Genomic DNA, 23,535 nt, shown 5'->3' on the forward strand with positions numbered 1-23,535 from the left:
CACGCTCTGTTTCCAAGTCTAGGGGGGTTTGTTCTGGGTGGAGACTAGTCACCGGTGGGATAGGGTATTTACTGGAGTCCTTCCTTCCTTCTCCCCTGGGCCTCACTCTCAGCTCCCTGCAAGCCACAGGGGGTCCAGCTACAGACCCGGTCTCCCATGTTCTCTCTGAGCCCTCGACATGAGTGGGTTAGTACACAGAGATGGTAAAACAAATCACCACATCTGGGAATTGTCGGTAAAACTGTCTGTGGAATAAAACGCGCCTGTTGCTAAAGGGTGGGGGAGGTTAGAAAGCAGGACATCTTGACAGAGAAAAGTGTTGGAATTAATTCATAAATGTGTCATGTGGAAATTAGCAGCTGAAGATTTGTAAAGGGAGAAGAGACAGACAGATGGAGAGGGGGAGGAGCCGGTGGAAAATGGAGCAGAAGCTGTGGCTTTGTTTCCCAGTCGCGCTCTGCCCTCGGCTGAAGCTGCCCCTGCGTTCCTCGCAGGGGTTCTGCCTGCCTGGGCTGCGTGGTGCCCCGCTGGCCCTCGCCCGCGCACCTTGGGCTCCAGGCTCTCCCCCCAGGCTCCCACTTCCACCACAACAGTTGTGCTTTTTGCGGATTCCGGGTTCCTTGAGAAGGGGGCTCCCTGTATGCCGTGCACAGCCGACTGCTGGTGTCCTCTGGTAAGAAGGGAAGCAGCAAGGCTTTCCAGGCAGGCCTTGACTCCTGACGCTCTGTTCTGGAACTGGGCCCCAGTCTTCCACTTTATAATTAGGGTTATCGGGCAGCTACGTGAGATGATGCTTACAAGACCCTCACCTTAGCGCCTGATATGCTGTGAGCACTCAGTAAGTTCATTATTATTATTCTCATTATTTTATTAACAGGAACAGCAGTAAGAGTAGTAAACTTTACGTTCCCTCCTTGGTGTTCTGTACCTCCCGTCTCAGTCTTTGTGTTCACAGTCAAGAGGTTCAAGCGCTGTGTTTAAGTTCAGTTCCAGAGCCAAAACGGACACATTTCCCACATTCCATTTCTTAATTGACGGTTGGAGTTTTGCTCCGTCACACCGAGTCTGCTGGATGACGTTCTGTTCTGGAACATAATACGGGCAATCACCCAATTTCATTTTGAAAGAACAATTGAGATTACCGGGTGCGAGATGAGACATTTTGGGTTCATTGTCACCCTCGTCCTGCTGCTACTAGTGGTGTGCGCTGAAGTATCCTTTCCTCCCAATTTCCTTTCCACCTACTGGATTTAATGTGTCACTTCTAAACCTCTGTGCCTGCCTGTAGCAGCGTTGTGTGTAGATTCTGATTTTTTCCCCCCAAAGTAGATGTAGATAAATTGAAGGTCTGTGAATAATTACGACTCTTACAGAGCTATTTTTGGGCTCTCTAGACTCCATTTCTTTCTCACTCTCTCTTATCTAATCCCTTGTTCTGTGCCACCCTCCGCTTTCATGACAGATCCCTCTGTAGCCTGCGATGCGGTTTGATAGCATTTTACACACAGTAGAACATCTTTCATAATTGGAGACAATCCTCTCAAACCCTGCCACTGCTTTATCAACGAAGTTGATGTAATATTCTAAATCTTTTGTTGTCATTTCAACAGTATTCACAGCGTCTTCACCAGGAGTCTGGATCTGACTCAGGAAAGCCACTTTCTTTGCTCATTCATAAGAAGTAACTCCTGACCCGTTCAAGATTGATCAGGAGACTGCAGCAATTCAGTCCCATCTTCAGGCTTCACTTCTATCGCCAGTTCTGTAGCGTTCCCATTTCCACCACATTCTGTAGTTATACCCTCCATCGAATACTTGAACCCCTCAAAATCATCTGTGAGGGTTGGAATCAATTTCTCCCAAATTCCTGTTAATGGTGGTATTTTGATATGTTCTTAATAGCATCCATAATGGGCTTGGCACCTGTAGCTCAGCGGCTAAGGGCACCAGCCATATACGCCGGAGCTGGCCAGTTCAAACCCAGCCTGGGCCTGCCTAACAACAATGACAACTACAACAGCAACAACAAAAAAAATAGCCAAGCATTGTGGTGGGTGCCTGCAGTCCCAGCTACTTGGGAGCTGAGGCAAGAGAATCACGTAAGCTTAAAAGTTTGAGGTTGCTGTGAGGTGTGACGCCATGGCACTCTACCCAGGGTGACAGCTTGAGACACTGCCGCTCCCCGCCAAAAGCATCCATAATGGTGAATTTTGTCCAGAAGGTTTTCAGTTTACTTTGCCCCGATCCATCAGAGGAATCACAATCTATGGTAGCTATGGCCTTACAAAACATATCTCTTAAATAGTAAGAGCTGAGGTGGTGCCTGTGGTTCAAAGGAGTAGGGGGCCAGCCCCATATGCCAGAGGTGGTGGGTTCAAGCCCATCTTCGGCCAAAAATTGCAAAAAAAAAATAGTAAGAGCTGAAAGTTGAAATCACTCCTTGATCCATGGACTGCAGAATGGATGCTGTTAATAGACATGAAAATAACAATAATATCACAGCACAAGTCCATCAGAGATGTTGGGTAAGCAGGTGCATTGGCAAAGAGCCATAATATTTTCAACAGACTCTTTTTTCTAAGGAGGGATTCTCAACTATGAGCTTAACATAGTCAGAAAGCCATGGTGTAAACAGATGTCCCACTATCTAGACTTCCTTGTTTCATTTATGTATGGAGCAGAAGCAGAATAGATTCAGTGTCATTCTTCGGGGCTCTAGAATTTTCAGAATGATAAATGAATATTGACTTTCAATGAAAGTCACCAGCTGCACTAACCCCAAAAAAGAGAGTCAGTCTGTCCTTGGAAGCTCCGAAGGCAAGCATTGACTTCTCTAGCTATGAAAATCCTAGATCCAATAGAGGGCTGTTTCAGCTGCCAGGGAAATCTGATGTTTAATGTAGCCCCTTTCATCAGCGATCTTAGCTCTTCGAGGCAACTTGAAAAAGACTGGACATCTCCACTCGCTGTTTCACCTTGCACTTTTATGTGATGGAGACAGCTTCTTTCCTTAAACCTCATGAACCAGCCTCTGTTAGTTCCTGAGTTTTCTTCTGCCACTTTCTCACCTCTCTCAGCCTTCATAGAATCGAAGAGAGTTAGGATGTTGGTCTGGGTTAGGCTTGGTGTTAATGTGGCTGGTTCGATCTTCTATCCAGACCATTAAAACAGTCCCATACCAATGTGCATGCGTGCGTGTGTGTATGTGTGTTGGGGGGTGTCAGAGAAGGTTTGTTTTCAAATGTCCCTGAATTCCTCCACCCTAAAGGTTTGTGACTGATAATTATTAAACTGTTCTCCATAGCAGTGTAAGAGTATTTCACTTTCCTATCATTTTTGTGTTCACTGGAGTAATACTTTTCATTTTCTTTAAGAACTTTTCTGTTGCATCCACAATGTGGCTAACCCTTTGGTACAAGAGGCCTGGCTTTCAGCCTGCTTGACTTTCCCTATGTCTCCCTCACTAAGCTTAATCAACCTCTGGCTTTTGATTTACAGTAAGACATGTGTAGCTCTTCCCTTCCCTTGAACACTTAAAGGCCATTATAGGCTATTCCTTGACATAACCTCAATATCATTGTGGCTCAGGAAGTAGGGAGGCCTGAGGAGAAGGAAAAAGAATAGGCAGCGGTCAGTGAGTCTAGCGGTCAGAACACTCACGGTATGTACCCATAATGTTTCTTGTCTTCTATGGGAGTGGTTCATGGTCCCACAAAACAATTACAATAACAATATCAAAAATCACTGATCATAGACCACTACAACATATATACCAGGAATAGAAAAGTTTGTAATATTGGGAGAATTACTAAATGTGACACAGGACATGAGGTGAGCTCATGTTGTTGGAAAAATTGTGCCAATGAACTTGCTTGGGGTAAGGTTGCCACAAACCTTCAATTTGTAAAAAATATACTCTCTGGAAAGCATAAGCAAGCAAAGTGTAATAAGACAGAGTGTGGCTGTGTGCGTAGTATATATGTCTGTGTATTTACATATGAATATCTATTTGAATATATGAACTTACTCATCTCCCCGTTCCCATCTCTCTGTACCCTCCCCCCCCTTGGCTCTATTTCTCCAGAGAATCCTGATGTCCAAGATGCTCAGACTCACCCTGTGTCTCTTTCTATTATGCCCCTGCCTTTTTCTTTTGCTGACTTTTTTTTTTTCCCTGTTTCTTCTCACTTCACTTTTCTGGAAACTCCTGCATGTCTGGAGGAGGGAGGATCAGGACGTAATTCCCTGCCTTCTCTCTTCCCAGTCCTCTGGCCTTCATCTTCTGCCATCGTGGGCAGTTTCAAGCCCCAGGACCCAGAGCGGTTTGTTTTTCTTTTTCCTGTCTTCTTCTTTGGGAAACTGATTCTACCCAGGCAGGGGACAGGGAGCTGTGGTGACAGGGAGGGGATGAGAAGGCACTCCTGGTGCTGTGTACAGGGGACAGTTTCAGGGCGGGTTTAAGGTCTGAGTGTGGAGCATGAAAGGCTGAAAAGGGGTTGTTCAGAGACATCCTGGACGTTGTCATCTAACCTAAATGGGGTGGTAGCAATACGCACAGCCTGGCAGGACTGTAGAGATCATCCAGTCCAATGCACCACAAACTTTTGGGTAAAATTTACAATAAAAATACACATGTGTGAGCATTAGATAGTGTGTTCAAACACATGAATAAAGTCTAGGCTCTGCAGGATAATCATTCTTTGAGAGCCTTGCTCTTTAAGCCAGGTTACCGCAGATCATACTAATTATGGAAACCGCAAGCTATGTTCTGGCTACTGTGGCTATGTTTTATTGATTAGAATCTTAATACCTAGAGCCTGTCTCTATTGCTTGTAAGCCATGTGGTACAGCCACCTGCTTTCCCACCATGATTAATTTCTTACAATATAAATAATCGTGTGTTCCAACATCAATAGTTGGGCGCAGGCATTTTAGAATGATGCAAATTGAACTACTGTGATTATAATTCTTTTTCACCTCAAGCTAAATTGTTACCAATAAAATCTTGTCCAATGTCCAAATAAGGCTAAATACCTCTGATTATTTAATATTTGATCTTGAATAGCTAAATGTATCTGAGATTAGAGGGTATGGGTTAGAGATAAATAAATATTTCTGTTATTAATTGAATAAATATTTATTGAAACCCTACATATACCAGGATGGGGCTAGTAATATTGCAACGAACATTAAGGGGAATGGGAAAAAAATCAGCATTTTCTACTGGGTATTGCTAGACATAACTAGGAATAATCTTTCTTCTCTATGCATTGGTTTCTTTATCAAATAATAATACTTTCCTTATAGAGGTATTAGAAAGATGGCATTACTTGTCACCCTCAGGCATGTATCCTAGTGTTTGGGCAAGTGGCAGGCTGATGATGATGGTGATGATGGAAGCTGGTATTATTTTTGAAATGTTGGTTGATTGGTCTGCCTCTGAGTGGGTCCGGGGATGGAAATTCTTATCTGAGTCCATTCATCCTGTATATGTGTGCATGTCCACATACACGTATACATGTATCATCAACCATGCACAAAATGCTCTCAAGAGCACCACACAGCCAGCTGCATTACACCTTTAAGGAACTCTTTATCTTCAGAAACATATAAAAATATTCATGTCCCTCGTGCCAAAAATGAAATAAAGCAAAGCACAGCACAGGTCTCCCCCAGACCCACATCTCTGTCCCCCTGGAGTCCACCCTTCCCCCCTTCCCATTCTTTCACAGCTAAGCTTGATAGCCTGGGTCACAGCTGTTTTCTCCACCCCTGGGTTCTGCTCATTCCAGAGCTCACCAATGCCTCACTTTGCTGCCTCAGCAGAGAAATGGTACCTTAGAAATTCACCAGTGCCTTCCACTGCGCCAGGTCAAAAGCACAGCTGTCCGTCCTCTGTCAGCTAGAATTCTACACTGTTGGACACTTCTGGCCACTCCCTTCCTCCTGAGTCCTGTGCGGTCACTGTCACTGATCCCTGAGTGTCCTTCTGCTTCTCTGGCCTCTCCTCGGGCGTCTCCGTGGTCCCTTTCTGCTTGCCCCTCATGCCTGTGCTGCCCAGAACTCACACTTGCCACTTTATTTCTTCTCACTCTGCTGCTCTTACGGAGTGACTCCATCAGTACCCAGGGCTTCGGCTTCCACTTACACAAAGATTATTCCAGAACCTATATCAGCAAACACGGTCTCTTTCTTAGGCTCAAAACCTAAATTTCCAAATGCCAAAAGAATATTTTTTTACTTGCATGTTTCACCAGCACCTCAAGTTCAACATTTAACACCCTGCCCTCCACTTGGTATCAGCTATTCTTACTATGCCTCTGTGATTGGTAACAACATCCACTCTGTTGCCAAAATCAGAAAAGCAGCAGCAGGCTAAATCCTACTCAGTATTTAAAAGTGAACTCAGGAGGCCCTCCCTTTCCAAAAGCCCTAATCTAACTTAGATGGCCCGATTCTGTAGCATTCTGTACATATTTCTTATCACATGGGGCTATACATTTATTTCCCCTACTAGACCATAAACTCCTTGAGGACAGGAGTTTAACCATATTCTTTATATTCTCAGCCCCAGCAAAATACCTAGATTTTCAATGACTATCAAAAAGAAAATCAGAACAAGGGTGATTGAACATAGTAATGAATTTGTCAACAAATATGTGGGTAGATGAATATTTTAAAAATTTGGCAAATAAAATAAGATTCCAAGTAACCAACATATAACGCAAAACACAAGTTCTAGTTCTTCTCTAAGACCCAGAGAGATCAGATTCATTTTATAAAAAAGGAGACAAAGTTCAGATGAAGCAGCATCAGCACACCCAGGCTCTCTCCTGGGTATCTTACTCAGTTCTTTAAAGAAAAATAAAGTTATTGTTTTCCTCATCTAACCAATGGGGAAACCTGGGCTCAGAGAGATCTGGTCAATTGCTTCAGGCTCACAATTCTTAGGTGGCAGATCCAGAGGCAGAGCCCCGCAAGTCCAGCCCTAATGGGCATTTCTCTCCTATACACTCTGGGTCCCTCAGGGAGGAAGAAGCTATTTTCCACTTGTAGTCTTTCTATTAGAGACTATAGTGAGATTGGAGGTGGGGAGGCGGTAAGACTGTAATAACACCAGTGAACATTTAAAAACCACATTTCATGGCTTGAGGGTCTCAATATAATGGCTTTTGTTATTTGATTCATAGAACTATATGAGGTGTGACTCTAACATAGTAAGGCTGATTTTGTTGTATGGCATGTAGAAATTGATCCCTTTTAAGGGATGTCCAACCTTTCTAGAGGTAGCTGCTTTAATGCACTTGATACTATGTGCTCCCCGCTATTGAGACATTTGGAGATGAGGGAGGGAAGAAGAGAGTTACTTCGAGAGTCCCTTACTGGCAATGGCATTGCCTTGTACACACTTATCAGCTTCACCAACTTTCTGCAAACTGTGGCAAGTACACTTCAGTTCTCTCGTGTAGCTGAGGTCTATAGCACAACAGAGGAATCAGAGATGGGCAAAATCAATACCCTGCTCTCAGAGACCTTGAAATTCTAGTGCAGTGGTTCTCAACCTTCCTAATGCTGCAAGCCTTTAATACAGTTCCTGTGGGTCACGACCCACAGGTTGAGAACCGCTGTTCTAGTGCGAGAGATAGAGATAAAACATAACTGCAACGCAAAGAGAGAAATTTGGAGGGAAACAGAGTAGGATAAGATAAGGGACTGATGTTGCAGCAACAGGATTCTAGAACTATCAGTAGATTCATGACCCTCCCAGTCTTGAGGAACCTCATAGATACCTTTGTACAATGCAAATTATGCCGTAGGTTTTCCTGTTGGTTTGCTTATTTTTAGTTGTTATTGGTTTTTTGCTTGTTTATCTACTTGGTTCTTTTTATTGTTTTGTCTCATTTGTTTTGGGTTTTTCAGCTTCATTCTTTTGGCTTTAAGGATAGAGAAAGGGAATTGAATGGTCCCTGTCATTGACTTTGTGCCAGGCACTGTGACTGGAGGTATCCAGGTATAATTATGCTCACAAGCCAGCCTGTGGAGAAGCTTTTATCAGCCCTGCTTACAGATGAGAAGATGCAAACTCAGCTGATAAGTAATTTTCCAAAGATCACCACTCTCGGAAGTGGCAGAGCTGGGATGTCATTTTAATCTATGACCACTGTTGGTTCTTTCGACCAGACCAACCAGGCAGATTCATCCTACGTTGAAAAGAATGTGCTGTGGTCTGTGATAGAAAAGAGAAATAGGTTAGGATTTAAATGGACTGGATTTTAACCTTGGGTCAGCAGCTAACTAAGAAAACATTGAACACACATTCGTGTGGGTTTGGAAGTGTGCCAATAAAGAATGCGTAAGGACCGTTCTCGGGTACTTCTTGCATTAATTACGCAGGCAGAGATTATCTGGGGATGGCTTTGGATTTTATAGAGGATTTTCTTTCTGTCTCATCCAAAGCATTGGGTTCTGGTGTGGTTCCCTTTCTTGTAACTTCCTTAGCCTAAAAATGGAAGCCCCTAGGCAATTCTTATCGTGCTGATCATATCAACAGGTTTCATGTTCATTGAAGCTCCAGTCCTGAGGGACCCAGGATAGCCAAGGCCTCAGGCTAAGTTGCAGTTGTCCCCTGAGTCACACCACTCCCCTGGGTTCACTGACTTAGATTTACCATCGTCTTAACACACATCTAAAGCAGACTTCTTACTTTATGTTTGGTCCTGATGCATACACAGAGCAGCTGGGTACAATCTCCTCTCAGATAAACACAAGCTGTAAGTTTTCCTTATTTATGAATAACACACAGTTTGATATTGCTTTTATAACTGGGTAAAAATTTCATTAGATAAATTCAGAGGTTTTTCTGAGGGATTCCAAATTCCCCAATAGCCATCCTCATCTAGGCAGCCCCTCCAGGGTGAAATAAATGCTTATTAATAACCACATAAACATTTTCACCTCCTGATGGTTTCTAATTCTAAAACTGACACTTCTTTAAAAGCAGGGAGAGACTTATCCTGTTTCCTACATCACACACACAAAACCTTTGGGAATGTTGGGAAGTTTTCTGCCCTGGGTGTGTACAACTTATCTGTCCAGAGAGATGCTTTACAGAAGAAACCTGTGACAATGGGGAATTAGGCCTCTTTCTGTAATAAGAATTAGCATTTATTGAGTGCTTGCTGAGTGCCCAGCATGATGCCAATTACTGTACATGTAGTATTTCATGTAACACTATTATAGGCTGAATTGTGTCCCTGTCCGAATTCATAATTTGAAGCTATAACCACCAATGTGATCCTGTTTGGAGACAGGGCTTTTAGGAGGTGATTTAAGTTAAATTGTGTTACGAGGATGGGGCCCTAATCCTATAGAATCAGTGGTCTTATACGAACAGGAAGGCAGAGAGCTAGCTCTCTCCACTAAGCAAGAAGGGAGCTATCTCAAGCCAACCTGTCCAGGTTGGCAGCCCAATCTCAGACTCCCAGCATGGGGAATGGTGAGAACATAAATTCCTGTTAAGTAATTTAGTCTACAGAATTTTATTATGGCAGCCCCAGTTGGCTGAGACAGATACTTAAGAAATACCTATCAATGCATTGCCATCATGGTCTCCATTTTCAGATGTAAAGTTAAAGAGCTCACGTCAAGTCCTACAGTGACTGCAGAAGTGGGATTCAAGCTGATGTCTGATTGAATTGTACCTGCTCCAGTCTCAGCCACTGCTCTATAAAACATAGGCTTGCAGTCAATCTAGATCACAGCAGGGAAGTTAAAGTAGATAGACTAAGGTCTTAAACTCAGGTCCCTCAACTCACATTAAGTGAAAGTGAGCAGCATATTCTTGTTTTCTTAAAAACATAGTTGATAACTTCATGCCTCAACCCCAATGTTAGAATCTACTCTCAAAAAATGAGATGTGACCAAGCAGGGAAGCTATATTAAGAGGCAGTTTCAATGGAGTGGAATAGGTTAGCACTGAGAGGGTAGGATGAAAGGGTCTATTTCTAAATTATGAACAAAGGGGGAAGCCTCTAGATCTGGGGTGATGATTCCATGAATAATATGCCCCCTCCAAAAAATGCTTGCAGCAGAGTTTTACAATTTTTTTTTTCTTTTAAACTCTGAACGGGAAAGCAGGTCTTGGATGAGACTTACAATGGGCTTCAGACTCTTCTCTCACTGCTGTCCTGACAGCTCTGTTTGGCTGTCTCAGGACTAATCGTTCACTCTTTCAACTCCTGCCTCCGTAAGCCTAGTCCTTCTGGAGTCATCACCATGATGTGAAATTGGACCACCCAAGTTCCTTGGCAAAATCACCCCCAATCCCTTTATTTTTCCTTATGCCAATATCCCAACTCTCATGAAGTCCTCACCACTATTCTTTGAAAATTCACCCCCAGCCTTTCCATTATTCTCTCTCCTCTTGACCACAGCCATCATTTCTGGCCTGTTCTACTCCTGACATGCTGCCTGCAATCCATTCTCTGCCCACTGGTCAAATGATTTGCAAAATTGTACCCATCACGTCACTCACCCGCTGAAAGGTTTCTGAAGATATTGCACACTGTATTTAGAATAAACTCTAAAACAGTTGCCATGGCCCCCAAGGCCCAGTGTGATCTCGCCTTCCTCTTCCCAGTCCAGCTGGGCTCCTGTGCCCTGGGGCTGGGCTCCAGCCCCCACTAGGCTGGTTAGTCAGGGCTACCTCTTCAAAGGGGCTTCCCCTGACTAGCTAATTTAGTCCATACTGTCAAACATTTTTCTTATTTTTTTACTTATAGCACATAGCACAGCATAAATATGTGATTTTTTTTTTTTTTGGTATGATCTCTTTTCTGCCCACTTCAGCACGGTTCACACACTTTGCAGGAAAGCATATAAGAAAACTGACCTCATTGAACTGCATCTCCAGTCCCCCAAACAGTGTCCATCAAAAGATAGACCGGCAATACATATTGATGAAATCAGTGAATGAATGAATAAGTGAAAATCGTGTTAAAAGTTTTTGTTATTTTCTTTGTGTGATTCTCTGATTGTTCACCTTGGTTACCCACTCTGTGCGAGAGGGCCTTATCGAAGAATATGAGGCAGAGAATGTTCCATAGGGAAGCTGGTTCTCACAGTCCAGGGTGCTGGTTAGACATTTGTAATCACACCCAAAGCCCCTGCACATGACAAGCTATAGTCAGCAGTCAGCTCTTGTGCTAGGATGACTGTCTAGGCTCTGAGTAGAAGCAGTCGTCTCACTAGGCCCACCTTCTCCCCTGCTTTTCCTTTTTGCATGAGGTGGGTGATGTCTGTGAGATGGGTTGTGTGGCCTCTTAGCTCGGCTCCTCCCAGGACTTAACTCCTTTTTGTGGCATGAGCTGGGCTCCTTCGCAGGGTACAGTTGATCTATAGGAAGGAATGCTATGGGATTCTGGGCACACAATCTTATTTAAGCCAATTTGAAATGAAATAATGTGGTTAGACTACTTACAGGTGTTTTTACCCAGGTGGGTTGCCTTACCCTTCGCCCAGTTTCTCAGGGTCATTCCATCATCTGACCAGGTTCCAGATACTACCTGTCAGTTTCAAGTGGCTCGACTCACCTATACAGTGAACTAGAGGTCCCCATGGTTCCTTACAGCTCATCATCTACCCTTGTTTCTCCTTGAACAATTCCATCCAACAAGGTTCCCCAATCTCAAGCCTGCTCATAATAACTTCTCTCCTGCTAGCCTGTGGTTCTTGTTTTTTTTTTTTTATGGGTCCAGCGCCCTACTCTGTTGAGCCACAGGCGCCACCTGCCTGTGGTTCTTCTTTTCTCATATTCACAGCAGCCCTGTAATCTAGAGCCCACGTCACATTTTTTGTTGCAAATTGCCATGAAAAACAAGACCTCTGAGTCAAAGCTCTAGTTTGTACATAAGGCATTTATAGCTTTTCACTCATATCTTTTTACATGTCACAAATTGTTATCACGTGAGAATGGGGTTTTGCTGTATAACCGTATACATTTATGATTATTAAATTTTCCAATGGGCCTAGTCCTTCAGTGGTGTGTTGCATGCATGATCTTATTAATTGCCCCCTGTATTAGTTATGTTTTTTATTTTCTGTATTTATAATGGTTTGGCATCTCAAGGCCTTGCTAATAGTGAGAGACTACCCCTTTTAGGACTAGAAAATTCATACAGATAGATAACAAATTGCCTGGGAGCACGTCCTTTGGATGCAAACCAACCAATCCAAAACCCTTACTCCAAAGACTTCTTTTATCTCACCCAAGCCAATATTGTTCTTTCCCTAAATCAACCCAAGGCCTGGTACAAGACAGCTAGAAACTGCCTATGACCCAAAGTATGACAAAAATATTTGGCCTGTACCATCCTAACCTTGCTCATGTTTACCTACCTGCCCGGCCAATTGTTTTCCCATGAAAATAATCCCTTCTCACTCCTGTCCTTCTGACTAACCTTGCTGCTTCTCCACATGGTTCTGCATGGCCTGGGTGGCCTTTCTCCTTCTTTGGGGGAATTGGAGGTAGTAAATGTTCTTTCAAAGCAGCTGTCTCTGTGTTTATCATCTTTTCATCCCTGAATAAAAATTCTGGGTACATTTTGAAACACCCCCAAACCTTATAGGATAGGTAAAATTGGAATTATTGGGTACCAGTCATGCAGGTAGGAGATGAGAAGTCGGTGACTGTCCAGATAATCTAATTTCAGAACCAGTATGGGTTGGGAAGCCCAAATCTGAAAATCTCATTAAAAGCTTCAAAATCTGAAACTTTTGGAGTGCCGACCTGATGTTCAAAAAAAAAATGCTCATTGGAGTATTTTAGATTTTGGGATTTGGGATGCTTAAGCTTAACCCATTATACTTACTGGGTTAAGCATCCAGTAAGTATAATGAAAATGGTCCAAAATTCAAAACAACCTGAAATCTGACACACTTCTGGTCTCAAGCATTTCAGATAAAGGACACTTATTATGTCGTTTTAGTCATTGTACTAATTTGTCTTTAGAGCCACCCTATCGTGGGACTCAGCTAGACATTTCAGGGGAAATTTATGACATGAACTATTTAGTCCTTATTCATTGTGAACTTCAACTCTTTTCCCTTTTCCAGTTCTAATTTTGTTTTAGGCTTATGGCCCATACCTGGTCAAATTGATCCACAGCAGGTGAATGAAATCTCCCCCATAAAAATGTAGACTGACATAGATTCACATAAAAATTAGACCTTTGTGGTTATTTCTCTGATTTGCTGGCCCTTGAGTTCAGCCTATTTATTCGCTTGTAGATATTGAGCTGGGAACCAGAATTACAGAAGAGAATAGACACAAGATTCTGGATTTCTTAAGTTGGAGAAAGCCAGTCTTGCAAAACCCAAGACACTTGGTTTATGCTTTCACAAGAGCAAAATTTATCACATATTATTAAGAAAGTTTACATTTTGCTCCAACCTATCTCTGCCTTTCTTCTTTACTTGCCTTGGCCATTCGTTTCCTGCCTGGAAACGAAGTTCATGCTCTCTTTTGCTTTCTTTTCTCCCCCATAAACTGTTCTTATTTTAAGCAATAATTATGAGCTGATATGACAACTGCCCCTGTTTTTATCTGAGGAGGAATATGACCAGCAGGTTCAGCAGGAGGGGATGGAATCTGAATGCCCTGTAACCGAGAAGCAGAAACTCGCCGTCTTATGTGGCATCCCAACCCAACTCTACGGCCACCCCCATGGTGTTCAAGGTCCCAGCTCTGTAACTGAAGACCAGACTCATGTTCTCAGCATCACACAGGTCACACCATGAAAAGGAGCCCTGTCTGGCAATACAGACAAGAGCATTACAGAATTGGAGAATTATATATAATGCGTACCCAGAAAACCCAGGTACATACAAGTCTTGAGAAAAGATGGGTCAGTAAAACTGATGAAAGGTCCCCAAACAAGCAGTGGGGCTGTTCTCTAAGCTCCCATCCTGTCCTGTGTCATCATTCCCCTCAACCTTGTAGCCAAGGAGTTCAGAGACGAGTGTTTCTCTCCACTCCTGCCTTTATTATATCTGCTTTCTACAAAGGATCTACTATAATCATATGTCATATGATGACCTTCTGATCAACACTGGTGCATACATACAACAGTTCCGTGAGATTATAAAGGAGCGAAAAATTCCTTTTGCTTTGTGCTGTTGCAGCATCATAAAGTCACAGTGCAATGCAAACCCTCATGCTAGGGGCGATGTTGGTGCAAACACACCCACTGGGATGCCAGTTCTGTAAAAGGCCAGCAAATGTAAGTTTGTACAGTGCATGATACTTGGTTACTGGTTTAGATATTCACTATAGTTTTAGTTCTACTTTATACTGTATATTCACTATAGTTTTCCTTCTACTTATTAAAAAAAGTTTGCTATAAAATAGCCTCAGACAGGTCCTTCAGGAGGGATCTGGAAGAAGTTGTCATCTCAGGGGATGACAGCTCCATGCGTGTTACTATCCCTGAAGACCTTCCAGTGAGACAAAATATGGAGGTGGAAGGCCATGCTACTGATGGTCCTGAAACCGTGGAGGCCTACGCTGATGTGTGTGTCTTAACATGTAACAAGAAAGCTTACAAAGTAAATATAAATAGATTCATTAACTTAAAAAGAACTAGAAAAAGCTTATAGAATTAGGACATGAAGGAAGAAAATATTTTTTGAACAGCTGTACAATGTAATAACAGCTATGTATTATTACAAAAGAGCCAAACGGTTAAAAAATTCACAAAGTAACTGTGGCTCAAGCGGCTAAGGTGCCAGCCACATACACATGAGCTGGAGGGTTCGAATCCAACCCGGGCCTGCCAAACAACCATGATGGCTGCAATCAAAAAAAAAAAAAAAATAGCTGGGCGTTGTGGCAGGCGCCTGTAGTCCCAGCTACTTGGGAGGCGGAGACAGGAGACTCGCTTGAGCCCAGGAGTTTGAGGTTACTGTGAGCTATGATGCCATAGCACGCTAACCAGGGCGACAGCTTGAGGCTCTGTCTCAAAAAAAAAAAAATAAAATGTTATAGTAAACTAAAGTTAAAAATTGGCCGGGCATGGTGGCTCACGCCTGTAATCCTAGCACCCTGGGAGGCTGAGGTGGGTGAATTGCCCTGAGCTCAGAGGTTCAAGACCAGCATGAGCCAGAGTTGAGACCCCCTCTCTACCAAAAAAAAAAAAAAAAAAAGAAGTCGGGCGTTGTAGCGGGTGCCTGTAGTCCCAGGTACTTGGGAGGCTGAGGCAAGAGAATTGCTTATGCCTAGGAGGTAGAGGTTGCTGTGAGCTATGATGCCACGGTACTCTACTGAAGGCCACAAAGTGAGACTCTGTCTCAATAAAAAATAAATAAAGAAAAAAAAATAAAGAAGAAAAATGCTTTTTATACATTTAGTGTCATCTACAAAGTCCATAGTAATATACAAAGTCTAAGTAATGTACAGTAATGTCCTAGGCTTTCATGTGCACTTGGTAATTACTCATGAGCCCACCCAGAGCAACTTCTAGTCTCACAAGCTCCATTCATAGGAAAGGACCTATACAGGTATACCATGTTTTAAATGTTTTACACAGTTACATAGTTTTTTTACAGTATTTTTTGTGTTTAGATACACAAATACATGCCATTGTGGTACAATTGCCTATTGTTTTCAACACAGTCACAGGCTGTGCACACAGGCTTGGTGTGAAGTAGCTGGGCCATCTCACTTTGTGTAGGTAAATAGATTCCCTGATATTCACATAATGATGAACTGTATCCCTTTCAGGAAACAAGGCATGCCTTTATGTATTTTCACTGCAGCCGATAGGACTCGGGATAAGTATTATCTCTTCTAGGTAAGATGCTCCAATTAGAATTTCGAGACGCAAAAATAGACCTGGGCTAACTATTTTCAACAAGAAATGGGGCAATGTTTATATGTTCAGTCCTTCAGAGCTGAGGGCAGGTAGCATGCTTTCGTAACCTTCAGCAACTAAAGTAATAAATGGTAAGAGCTTAATGCTTATTTTTGAATTAAATTTCATTTGCCCATTGTGCACAGCCCAGTCTAATTTAACAAAAGGTTTTGAGAAAGAATACAGTGGAACAGATGCACACAGCTACCATCAAATTAGGATACAAGAGAGTCATGTTGGAAGGGGAAGCTCCTGCGGGGGGAGCGGGAAAAAGCATCATGACAGACCCAAGGAAAGCTGGAGCTCTTGGGTGTAGGGCTGGAAGAAATGAGTCTGAGCCTGGAGAAAAGGGGGGCTGGCCTGTGAGAACTCAAAATCACAAGTCCCCGCCCAACACCATTATGATGCCACTTTATGTAACCATAAAGCTGCACAAAGATTTTATGAAGATGGGTCCTAATAGGTTTTAGGACCTCCATGTGTTTTCCAAGCTCTTGCTTTTTAAGACAATAAGATGCGTGGATGATAAGCAGCACGGGGGTAGGAAGGGGGCTATTTGGCACGTTGCGTTGTAAGAAGAAATAAGATGTGCCAGTTTGGGAGGTGGGCGTGCAGAGAAGGGGCGTGAGTGTTTCCAAGGTGGGTCATCAGAGCGGGGAGCTCATTCCGCCTTTTTCGCACAGGCCCAGACCAGCTCTTCAGAAGACTGACCCGTAGCCCGGCTGGTGGTGACCATGCAGCACAGCGAGGGACACGCACCCTGGGCTGGGCTACCTGGCTTCCCAAATGTAGTTCAGTTCTCCAGGGCGGGGTTTGGCAACTTCTCACAGGCACAGCAGGCGGGGAGGGGAGGGAAGGTGCCAGTGTCAGTTTGCAATTTGCTGCTCTCCCCAGAACTCCCTCTCCCACTCACCCCTCCCTCTCCCCACTCTCCACCCTACCCTGCACCCAGGAAGCCACTGAGAGGGGCGCAGCATTCTGTCGGCTGGCTCAGGTGTCGGGGACAGCGGGGCGCCGAGGTGCCCCAGGCCAGGGTCAGGTGGGCGCCGGAGCCCCGCGCCGTCCGCGGGGATGAGCGCGCAGTCCGTGCCGCCCGCCCGCCGGCTCGCTCCGAAGCGGCTCCGGGAGAAAGTGGCGGTCAGGGATGGAGCTGCTGCCATGACAACCCCGGCGGTCGGGGGCCGCGCGCGTCGGGGCTGCTCCTGGGAGGAAGGCGGCGCGGAGGCCGGGGGCGGCCGCTGAGCGTGGCGTCCGCGCGTCCCCGCGTCCCGTGCCGCGTCCCCGGAGGAGGCGGGGGCCGCCGTCCGCCCAGCTCCCCGCGCCCGGAGCCTGCGCCGGGGGGCTGGCGAGCGCGGGCCGGGCTGGCCGCGAGGCGCCGACCGCTGGGAGCACCGCCGCCGACCGAGGATCCGCGCTGCGCCGGTTGCGTCCCCGCCTGGAACTTTTTTTGCCTCCGCTGGGCTCCAGATGCGAGACTTGGGGCTGGTTTATAAATATTTCTATACATATATGTGATCTAATAAAACATTTTCTCCTCTCCTTGAGGCAGCAGCTTTTTATGACATCTTCTTTATGTCAGAGACACTTGCCTTCTTCTTTGGGTTATAAACTTTTGATGCCAGACCTCTGCAGAACGTGCCCAACTGAATCTTAAAGTAGCGTCTTGAAGAGAGGGGCCGAGGAGGCGCAATCCGTGACCTTCATCCCCGCACCTGCCTTCCTCCTCCCCCTTCCTGGCTGCCTCCCTCCTCCCCAGGGGAGTGTCGAGAAAGCTCTTTTTTGGATGCAGGAGGGGGCCTCTGGTTCTGCTGGGCTGGAAAGCTGAGGCAGGATTTGAGCAAGAATTATTAGACTCCGGAGAGCCTGGACTCCTTTCTCCTTCCTCTTTTCTGCTCCTGGCGCGCTCTCTCCCGCTCCTTTCTCCCCACGCCACTTCCTGAGACCGGCTGGTGTGCGGGGCGGGGGACCAGGACCGCGCCGCTGCCGGAGTTCTGGGAAGTTGTGGCTGTCGAGGATGGGGGTCTGTGGGTACCTGTTCCTGCCCTGGAAGTGCCTCGTGGTCGTGTCTCTCAGGCTGCTGTTCCTTGTACCCACAGGAGTGCCGGTGCGCAGCGGAGATGCCACCTTCCCCAAAGCTATGGACAACGTGACGGTCCGGCAGGGGGAGAGCGCCACCCTCAGGTAGGGAGCTGTCCTTCAGCGGGGGACTGAGCCCCTCGGTTGTGGTTACTGGGGAGGGGCGAGGGAGAGAGAATCCAGCGCTCCTCGGGGGATCCGAGCGTGTGAGAGGCCTTCTGCAGGCCCCAGAGATGTCCACCTGACACTGTGGCTGTTGACACCCTTGCTTCGGGGCAGTTTGTCATTTGCTTGGCTTTTCTGGGCCAGGTGCTTATAGGTAAACATTGAGGTGTATGCTTGAGACTCCAAGGGTCTGTGAGGCCAGCACGTGCTAGATTCACTCCTGTGTGGGCACCACACCGAGATGTGAGCAGGAGGGCGCCGGACTTGAAACACCCGGGGATAAGCCTAAGCTCCGTGGGTGCTCTTTCACAGGCCGGGAGGTATGTGACTGGCTGGATGGAGGGTTCTCAGAACCAGCAGGCTAGCCCTCAGCAGAGATACACCTGGAATTAACCGTGCCAGGCCACACCGTCATGTGTTTGCGCAAAGAAACGACACTGGTGCCAACCCTCTGCGGTGCTCCTGGGGCCCCCATTATGAATTATGAGAACTGTTTTATTTTTGTAGCCAAGGAGAGGAAACATGTAGCTTTTATGCAACGACATCACTCCTGTGTGAAAAGCACAATAGGAAAGCTTTTTGTTTTAACTTAATGAGTTACAGAGAATCACTTACATGCTCCAGGCAGAGGGGTGGAGAAGCTTGGAATATGAACCTTTGGGGACTGGGCCTGCTGCAGCAGAGACTTTAATAAAAATGCAGCCACCACTTTCCACCAGCTCAGCAGATACCATCTTTTATCCCTTTAATGAGGCAGTTCTGGTCCTGAGAGACAGATTCAGGGACGTCCCAGCTTAACTATGTCTCACGATGTACACAGGGTGAATGCGTTTGCCCTGCCTGTGACTTTGATGGTTATGGTGAAAATAAAACATTCTGACCCAGATTCTGCAGCCAAAATGCCTGGCTTCTCCAAGGAGAGAATGAGGGAGGGAGTTCTTTCTGTTCTTCCCCTGGCTTCTCTGGAGGAACTTGCTCTGAATCTAGACAAACCTATCCCCCGGGAAGGAAAGAGAGGCCTTGGGGAGCTGACATCCTTTTCCTAAGCCCAAGTGTTAAGGTTGCATTCTTGCCTCTTTGAATGGCTCTTAACTTGGATCTTCTTTAGGGCTAAAGGACGGGTCCCTGTCTGCTGAATGTATATAGATGTAGCTAAAGGAGAGTAGAGCTGCTTCTCCTAGATTTCAGGAGAGGACCGTCCTCTTGGCTACCTGAGCACCCTTCAGCTAGCCCCAAACTAGAGTCCATTGTCTCTGTTCCTTTGATTCAAAGAAGACTCAGGAGTCTGCTTCCTAAAATGACTTGTGGAATGCACATCTGCAGTGGACCAGTTGGCTCATAGATGTGAGCAGAACATAGGCTATGATAGGTGTTGACCAAGGAAATGTTGGTAAATCTCAGCAGTGCACTGGAACATCAGTGTTGCTAGACGGTTCTTTATCTTTTGACCTGTCATTGGGGGCAAAGAGGTTTATTACTGGATAAGATCTCAGTGCTAAAATTTCCAAAGTCCTCTGACCTCTTCCTACCCCTAAACATTTAAACCAGAAAAGTAAAAACTTGAGCTGTTTTCCAGGATGCAATCCCACTCTTCCACCAGCAGAGGGCCAGCTTTGATCTACCATTTTTTTTTTTTTTTTTTAATAGCTGCTGGCCTGTTTTCATGATCTTCAATTCTAATGTTTAGCAGCTGGGCTTGGGAATGGGCATGGGAATACAAAAGAAAGCTGAATAGTTACTTTTTTGTTTCTTATTAAAAAAACACTACAACTTCATGTTTACGTACAGGTTTGCGTATAACTTCTCTGTGACATGAGGTGATTTTTAAAATAAACACATGACTTGTGTTGGCTTCTTACCTCTCTACCGTATATTGGCCCCTAGAATGGACAAATGTAGCACACTGTTTGTATTTTATTCCCTTTGCATTCTCTTTCTTTAATCCGATGTGGTTTTTGATTACTTTCTTTCTTCATTTTTATCAGATGCTCCCATTGTATAATCATCCTCTTCTTATTCATCCTCTTCTTCCTTTTCCCTTTCTATTTCTTAATTTTTATTTATTTATTTTTAATAGTATGATTTAATTACTAGCACAATGTTTCTTAAAAGAACATAAACATCTGTGTATCTCTGCGTGTCCCAGTCTTCCTCCTTTTGTTCTCCACACTCTCCTCTTACTTCTTTGGTTAACAGTTGTGCAAACATCTTAACAAATAACTTGTTTCTCAGTACACTGAGGGAGAGTCCCTGGCCTCAACTCCAGATAAATAGGCCATGTTTTATTTGGTGATTTTTTTGGGGGGCGGGGGTTAAAAATTTATAAATCTTATATCATTATTCTTTGATCTTCTTAATAACATTAGGAATTTATTACTTGGGAATTTAGTGTTCCAAATGCATCAAATGTTCACAATACATCGGGAAAGTGAATGATACCCTTGCCTCAAAAATCAGCCACAAAAATCCTGCGCAAACGTGTGTCCAGGATCAAATTAAGTTGTGTTTCTAAATTTTGAATGAAGTCACAGAAGGAGGACAAAGCAAGAAACTTGGGTTTGCCTTCAAATTTCCCAATGCAAAATTACCCAGCTGAGCGAAGAATGATTTCCTTTCTTTGGGATATCAGTTTTGTTGTGACAGGTCTTTGATTGCGCTGAGGGATTTTAGGGAGTGATGTGGCAAGGATGACACTGAAGTTTTGAACATGGATGAAACTCATTTTATATAAGTGAGGCAATATTATCTTCCTCCTTAACTACTTCATAGGGCTACTTGAAACTTAAAAATAATTATTTGAATATTGAGTTATTTTGCCTTCTTGGGAGAGAGATGATATGGAAAATGAAGGTGTTATTCACCAGGGTTGAATTATAGCTTCTATGAATCTGATTTGAATTCATTATTACAAATGGGGCCTCTTGGCCAGAACCATTTCATTACAATTATCTGCTGTTGGGTTAAAAATGTTCTGTGCCTTTCCATTAGATTGGATAAGACAAGGATCTAGAAGTCTTGTGTCGGAATCAATGCCCGCCCAGGATCGTCAGTATGGTCCATTGGTGTCTGTTGAGCCATCTCAGCTGAAAGGGTGGCTGTTATTTCTGCCTTCTTCATGGGTTTCTGTCTTCCCTAGCTTTGCTTGGGTTCCTCTGGGAGTCTACATCATCTGTACATTTGGAGGGGGAGCAGTGGGACAGAGTTAGAGATTGGTGATCAACCCATCCCTCTCAAGGGGAGATGTCCCCACCAACTTACTGGGATTTTTGTTTGTTTGTTTTTTAATAGCAGGATAATCAGTTTTGTTGATCTGGGCTGCTGATCTGGGATTATACTTAATGGCTCTTTGCTAACATGTCCTTGTGTTTTCATTTGGAGTTCCTGGTTAATCCATTCAGAACCAAGTATTCAGGGTTTAACTACTGCCAGGGGATGCACAGTGAGATTTTGCCAAAGCATCAGGGCCTTGGAGCTCCCAAGGACAGTATTCTGTTATTAGCCTCTTTTGTGTTTTTCTGTAATTTGCACATACCAACAGCTTTTCCTCGTGTGTAAATTAGAAAATTTCGAGTAGCCACTAGGTTATTTGAAACAGATGCATGATTTTTGCATTTCGGTGTTTCAGTTGCCTAAACTGAATAAAGGCTATATAAGGGCCAAGGCTTTGCTGGTGGTCTGTCTGGGGAAGACGAAAACATGAAAAGACACTCAAGCAGGTTCAGGTTCATAAAGGACCTCTTAGTGGTGGCGCTATCCTGGTTGGAGTTACCTGAGATGCTTTTTCAAAATCCCAATGCTAGTGTCCCCAGAATGAAGAAATCAAAATCTCTGAGATTGGGCCTGGATGCAGGCTCTGAAAACTCCTTTCCCTCTATTTCTGATATGGGGTCAGAGTTGAGAACCACTGTTGCGAATTCTATGCCTGTCCTAGAACCTTGAGCAAGGCTGGTGTCCAGGGTCCCTTCCCTTCCCCAGAAGTACCTCCCCACATGTGCTAGCCAGCAGACAGCTGTGTTAGTGTTCTAGAAAGTGCTGTGCTCAGCGGCAGGGCACCTGGGTTTGCTTCTGACTCCCCTCTGATTGTGTGATCTTGAACACTTCAGTGCAGTTGTGGACACATGGAAACAACATTCCTCTGGTCTGTGTTATCAACTGTTGTTCTGTTAACTATAAAGCTACACAAATGTGCCAGTTATCATGCATGCTGAATGGAACTCCTCACAAGCATCTGACAATACTCTCCATCTTTTCCAGTTTCATCTGCTCCATCGTCTCCTTTCTCCACCTCCCCATTCACATATGCCTGTAAAATGTATGAGTCTCTTCTCAGTTTCACTCCGCATCCTGCTTTTTGTATTGGGTCAAAAATTGCCCACATCTGAGTTTTGATAACTCTTGCTGCAGGCCTCTGTTCTAACAGATATGTGCCATGGGCCACCCTGTTGTTGCAATTATGGATGGACTGTGGGCTCCTGGGACCTAGGAGTCATGTTTTATGTACTGAGTACAGATATTGTGTTGGATACCATGGATTCAAAAAATAAATATTAATTGAAGGCTTTGCTCCATCTTACTGGGACCCAACCTCTTCTAATGTGTTGTTAACCTCTTCAGGAATGACATGCTTGTATTGAAAGGATTTCATTCTCTTAAAATTTGATCCTGGAACATTTGGGCCCAGCAGTTGGGTAGAGATCTTAGAGGCCTGAGGGATTTTTGGGTTCAACTCAAATCATTTGCCAGAGGGGACAGTTGAATCTATCAGTGACTTAAATCTGATCTGAAACTATGCAAAAATCTTCACTGTCCCTGAGGGCAAGACAACAAGGAAGAGCCATCTTCCTATCAGCAGTAGAGAGACACATTTGGGAGGTGAGCTGGCTCTGCAGAGATTTGCCTTGTTATAGGCAAAAGGAATGACCAGAGCAAGAGATGAGGGGCAGACAGGCTGACCAGTGAATTTTCCTGGGAAGCTGGTTTGTCCCCAGTTGAGTCTTGGCTGCAGAATTTCACAGCAAAGCTAGCTCAACTCCGTGACACTCCTTAATATCCATGATTGGACATGAGATTGGACACATCCTCAATGCACACACCACCGGCCCACACTCCAAAGCAGGAGAGAGGATATGAAGTTTTAAAGCTTTAAAGATACATGCCCCATGGCTTTCTGAACATTCTGGAAAACTCAACAGCTCTTATCTAAGTCCTCTGGGTAATTATTTAACCTTTTAAAGTAAATCTAGCCCTTGGGTTCATTTAGTTCTGTCTTTCTCATTTGCCTTCTTTCTAGCTTCTAAAAAAGGACTGTGCCCTTGGCCTGCTTACCCTGCATACTGTGTGGCTGGCTCCGAGGGGGCTGGGAGGGGGCCTGGCTGGCAGTTGTTGC

The 23,535-nt window shown here is 44.6% G+C and overlaps 1 protein-coding gene across 8 annotated transcripts in view; it reads left to right on the top strand.

The window, feature by feature from the left end:
• OPCML (opioid binding protein/cell adhesion molecule like) overlaps positions 1 to 23,535 on the top strand; it is a 1,112,106-nt gene that overhangs the window by 567,714 nt on the left and 520,857 nt on the right. For 4 of the 8 annotated variants that reach the window (XM_053594858.1, XM_053594862.1, XM_053594859.1 and 1 more), the window contains exon 2: positions 18,005 to 18,089. In XM_053594858.1, the coding sequence (XP_053450833.1) occupies positions 18,005 to 18,089 (85 nt within the window). Of the gene's footprint in view, positions 1 to 16,901; positions 18,090 to 23,535 lie in introns of those variants that run through there. The other 4 variants (XM_053594856.1, XM_053594857.1, XM_053594861.1 and 1 more) reach the window with 3 other exon arrangements.

The sequence above is a fragment of the Nycticebus coucang genome, chromosome 6 (genome assembly GCF_027406575.1).
Source record: "Nycticebus coucang isolate mNycCou1 chromosome 6, mNycCou1.pri, whole genome shotgun sequence".
Classification (NCBI taxonomy): Eukaryota; Metazoa; Chordata; class Mammalia; order Primates; family Lorisidae; genus Nycticebus; species Nycticebus coucang.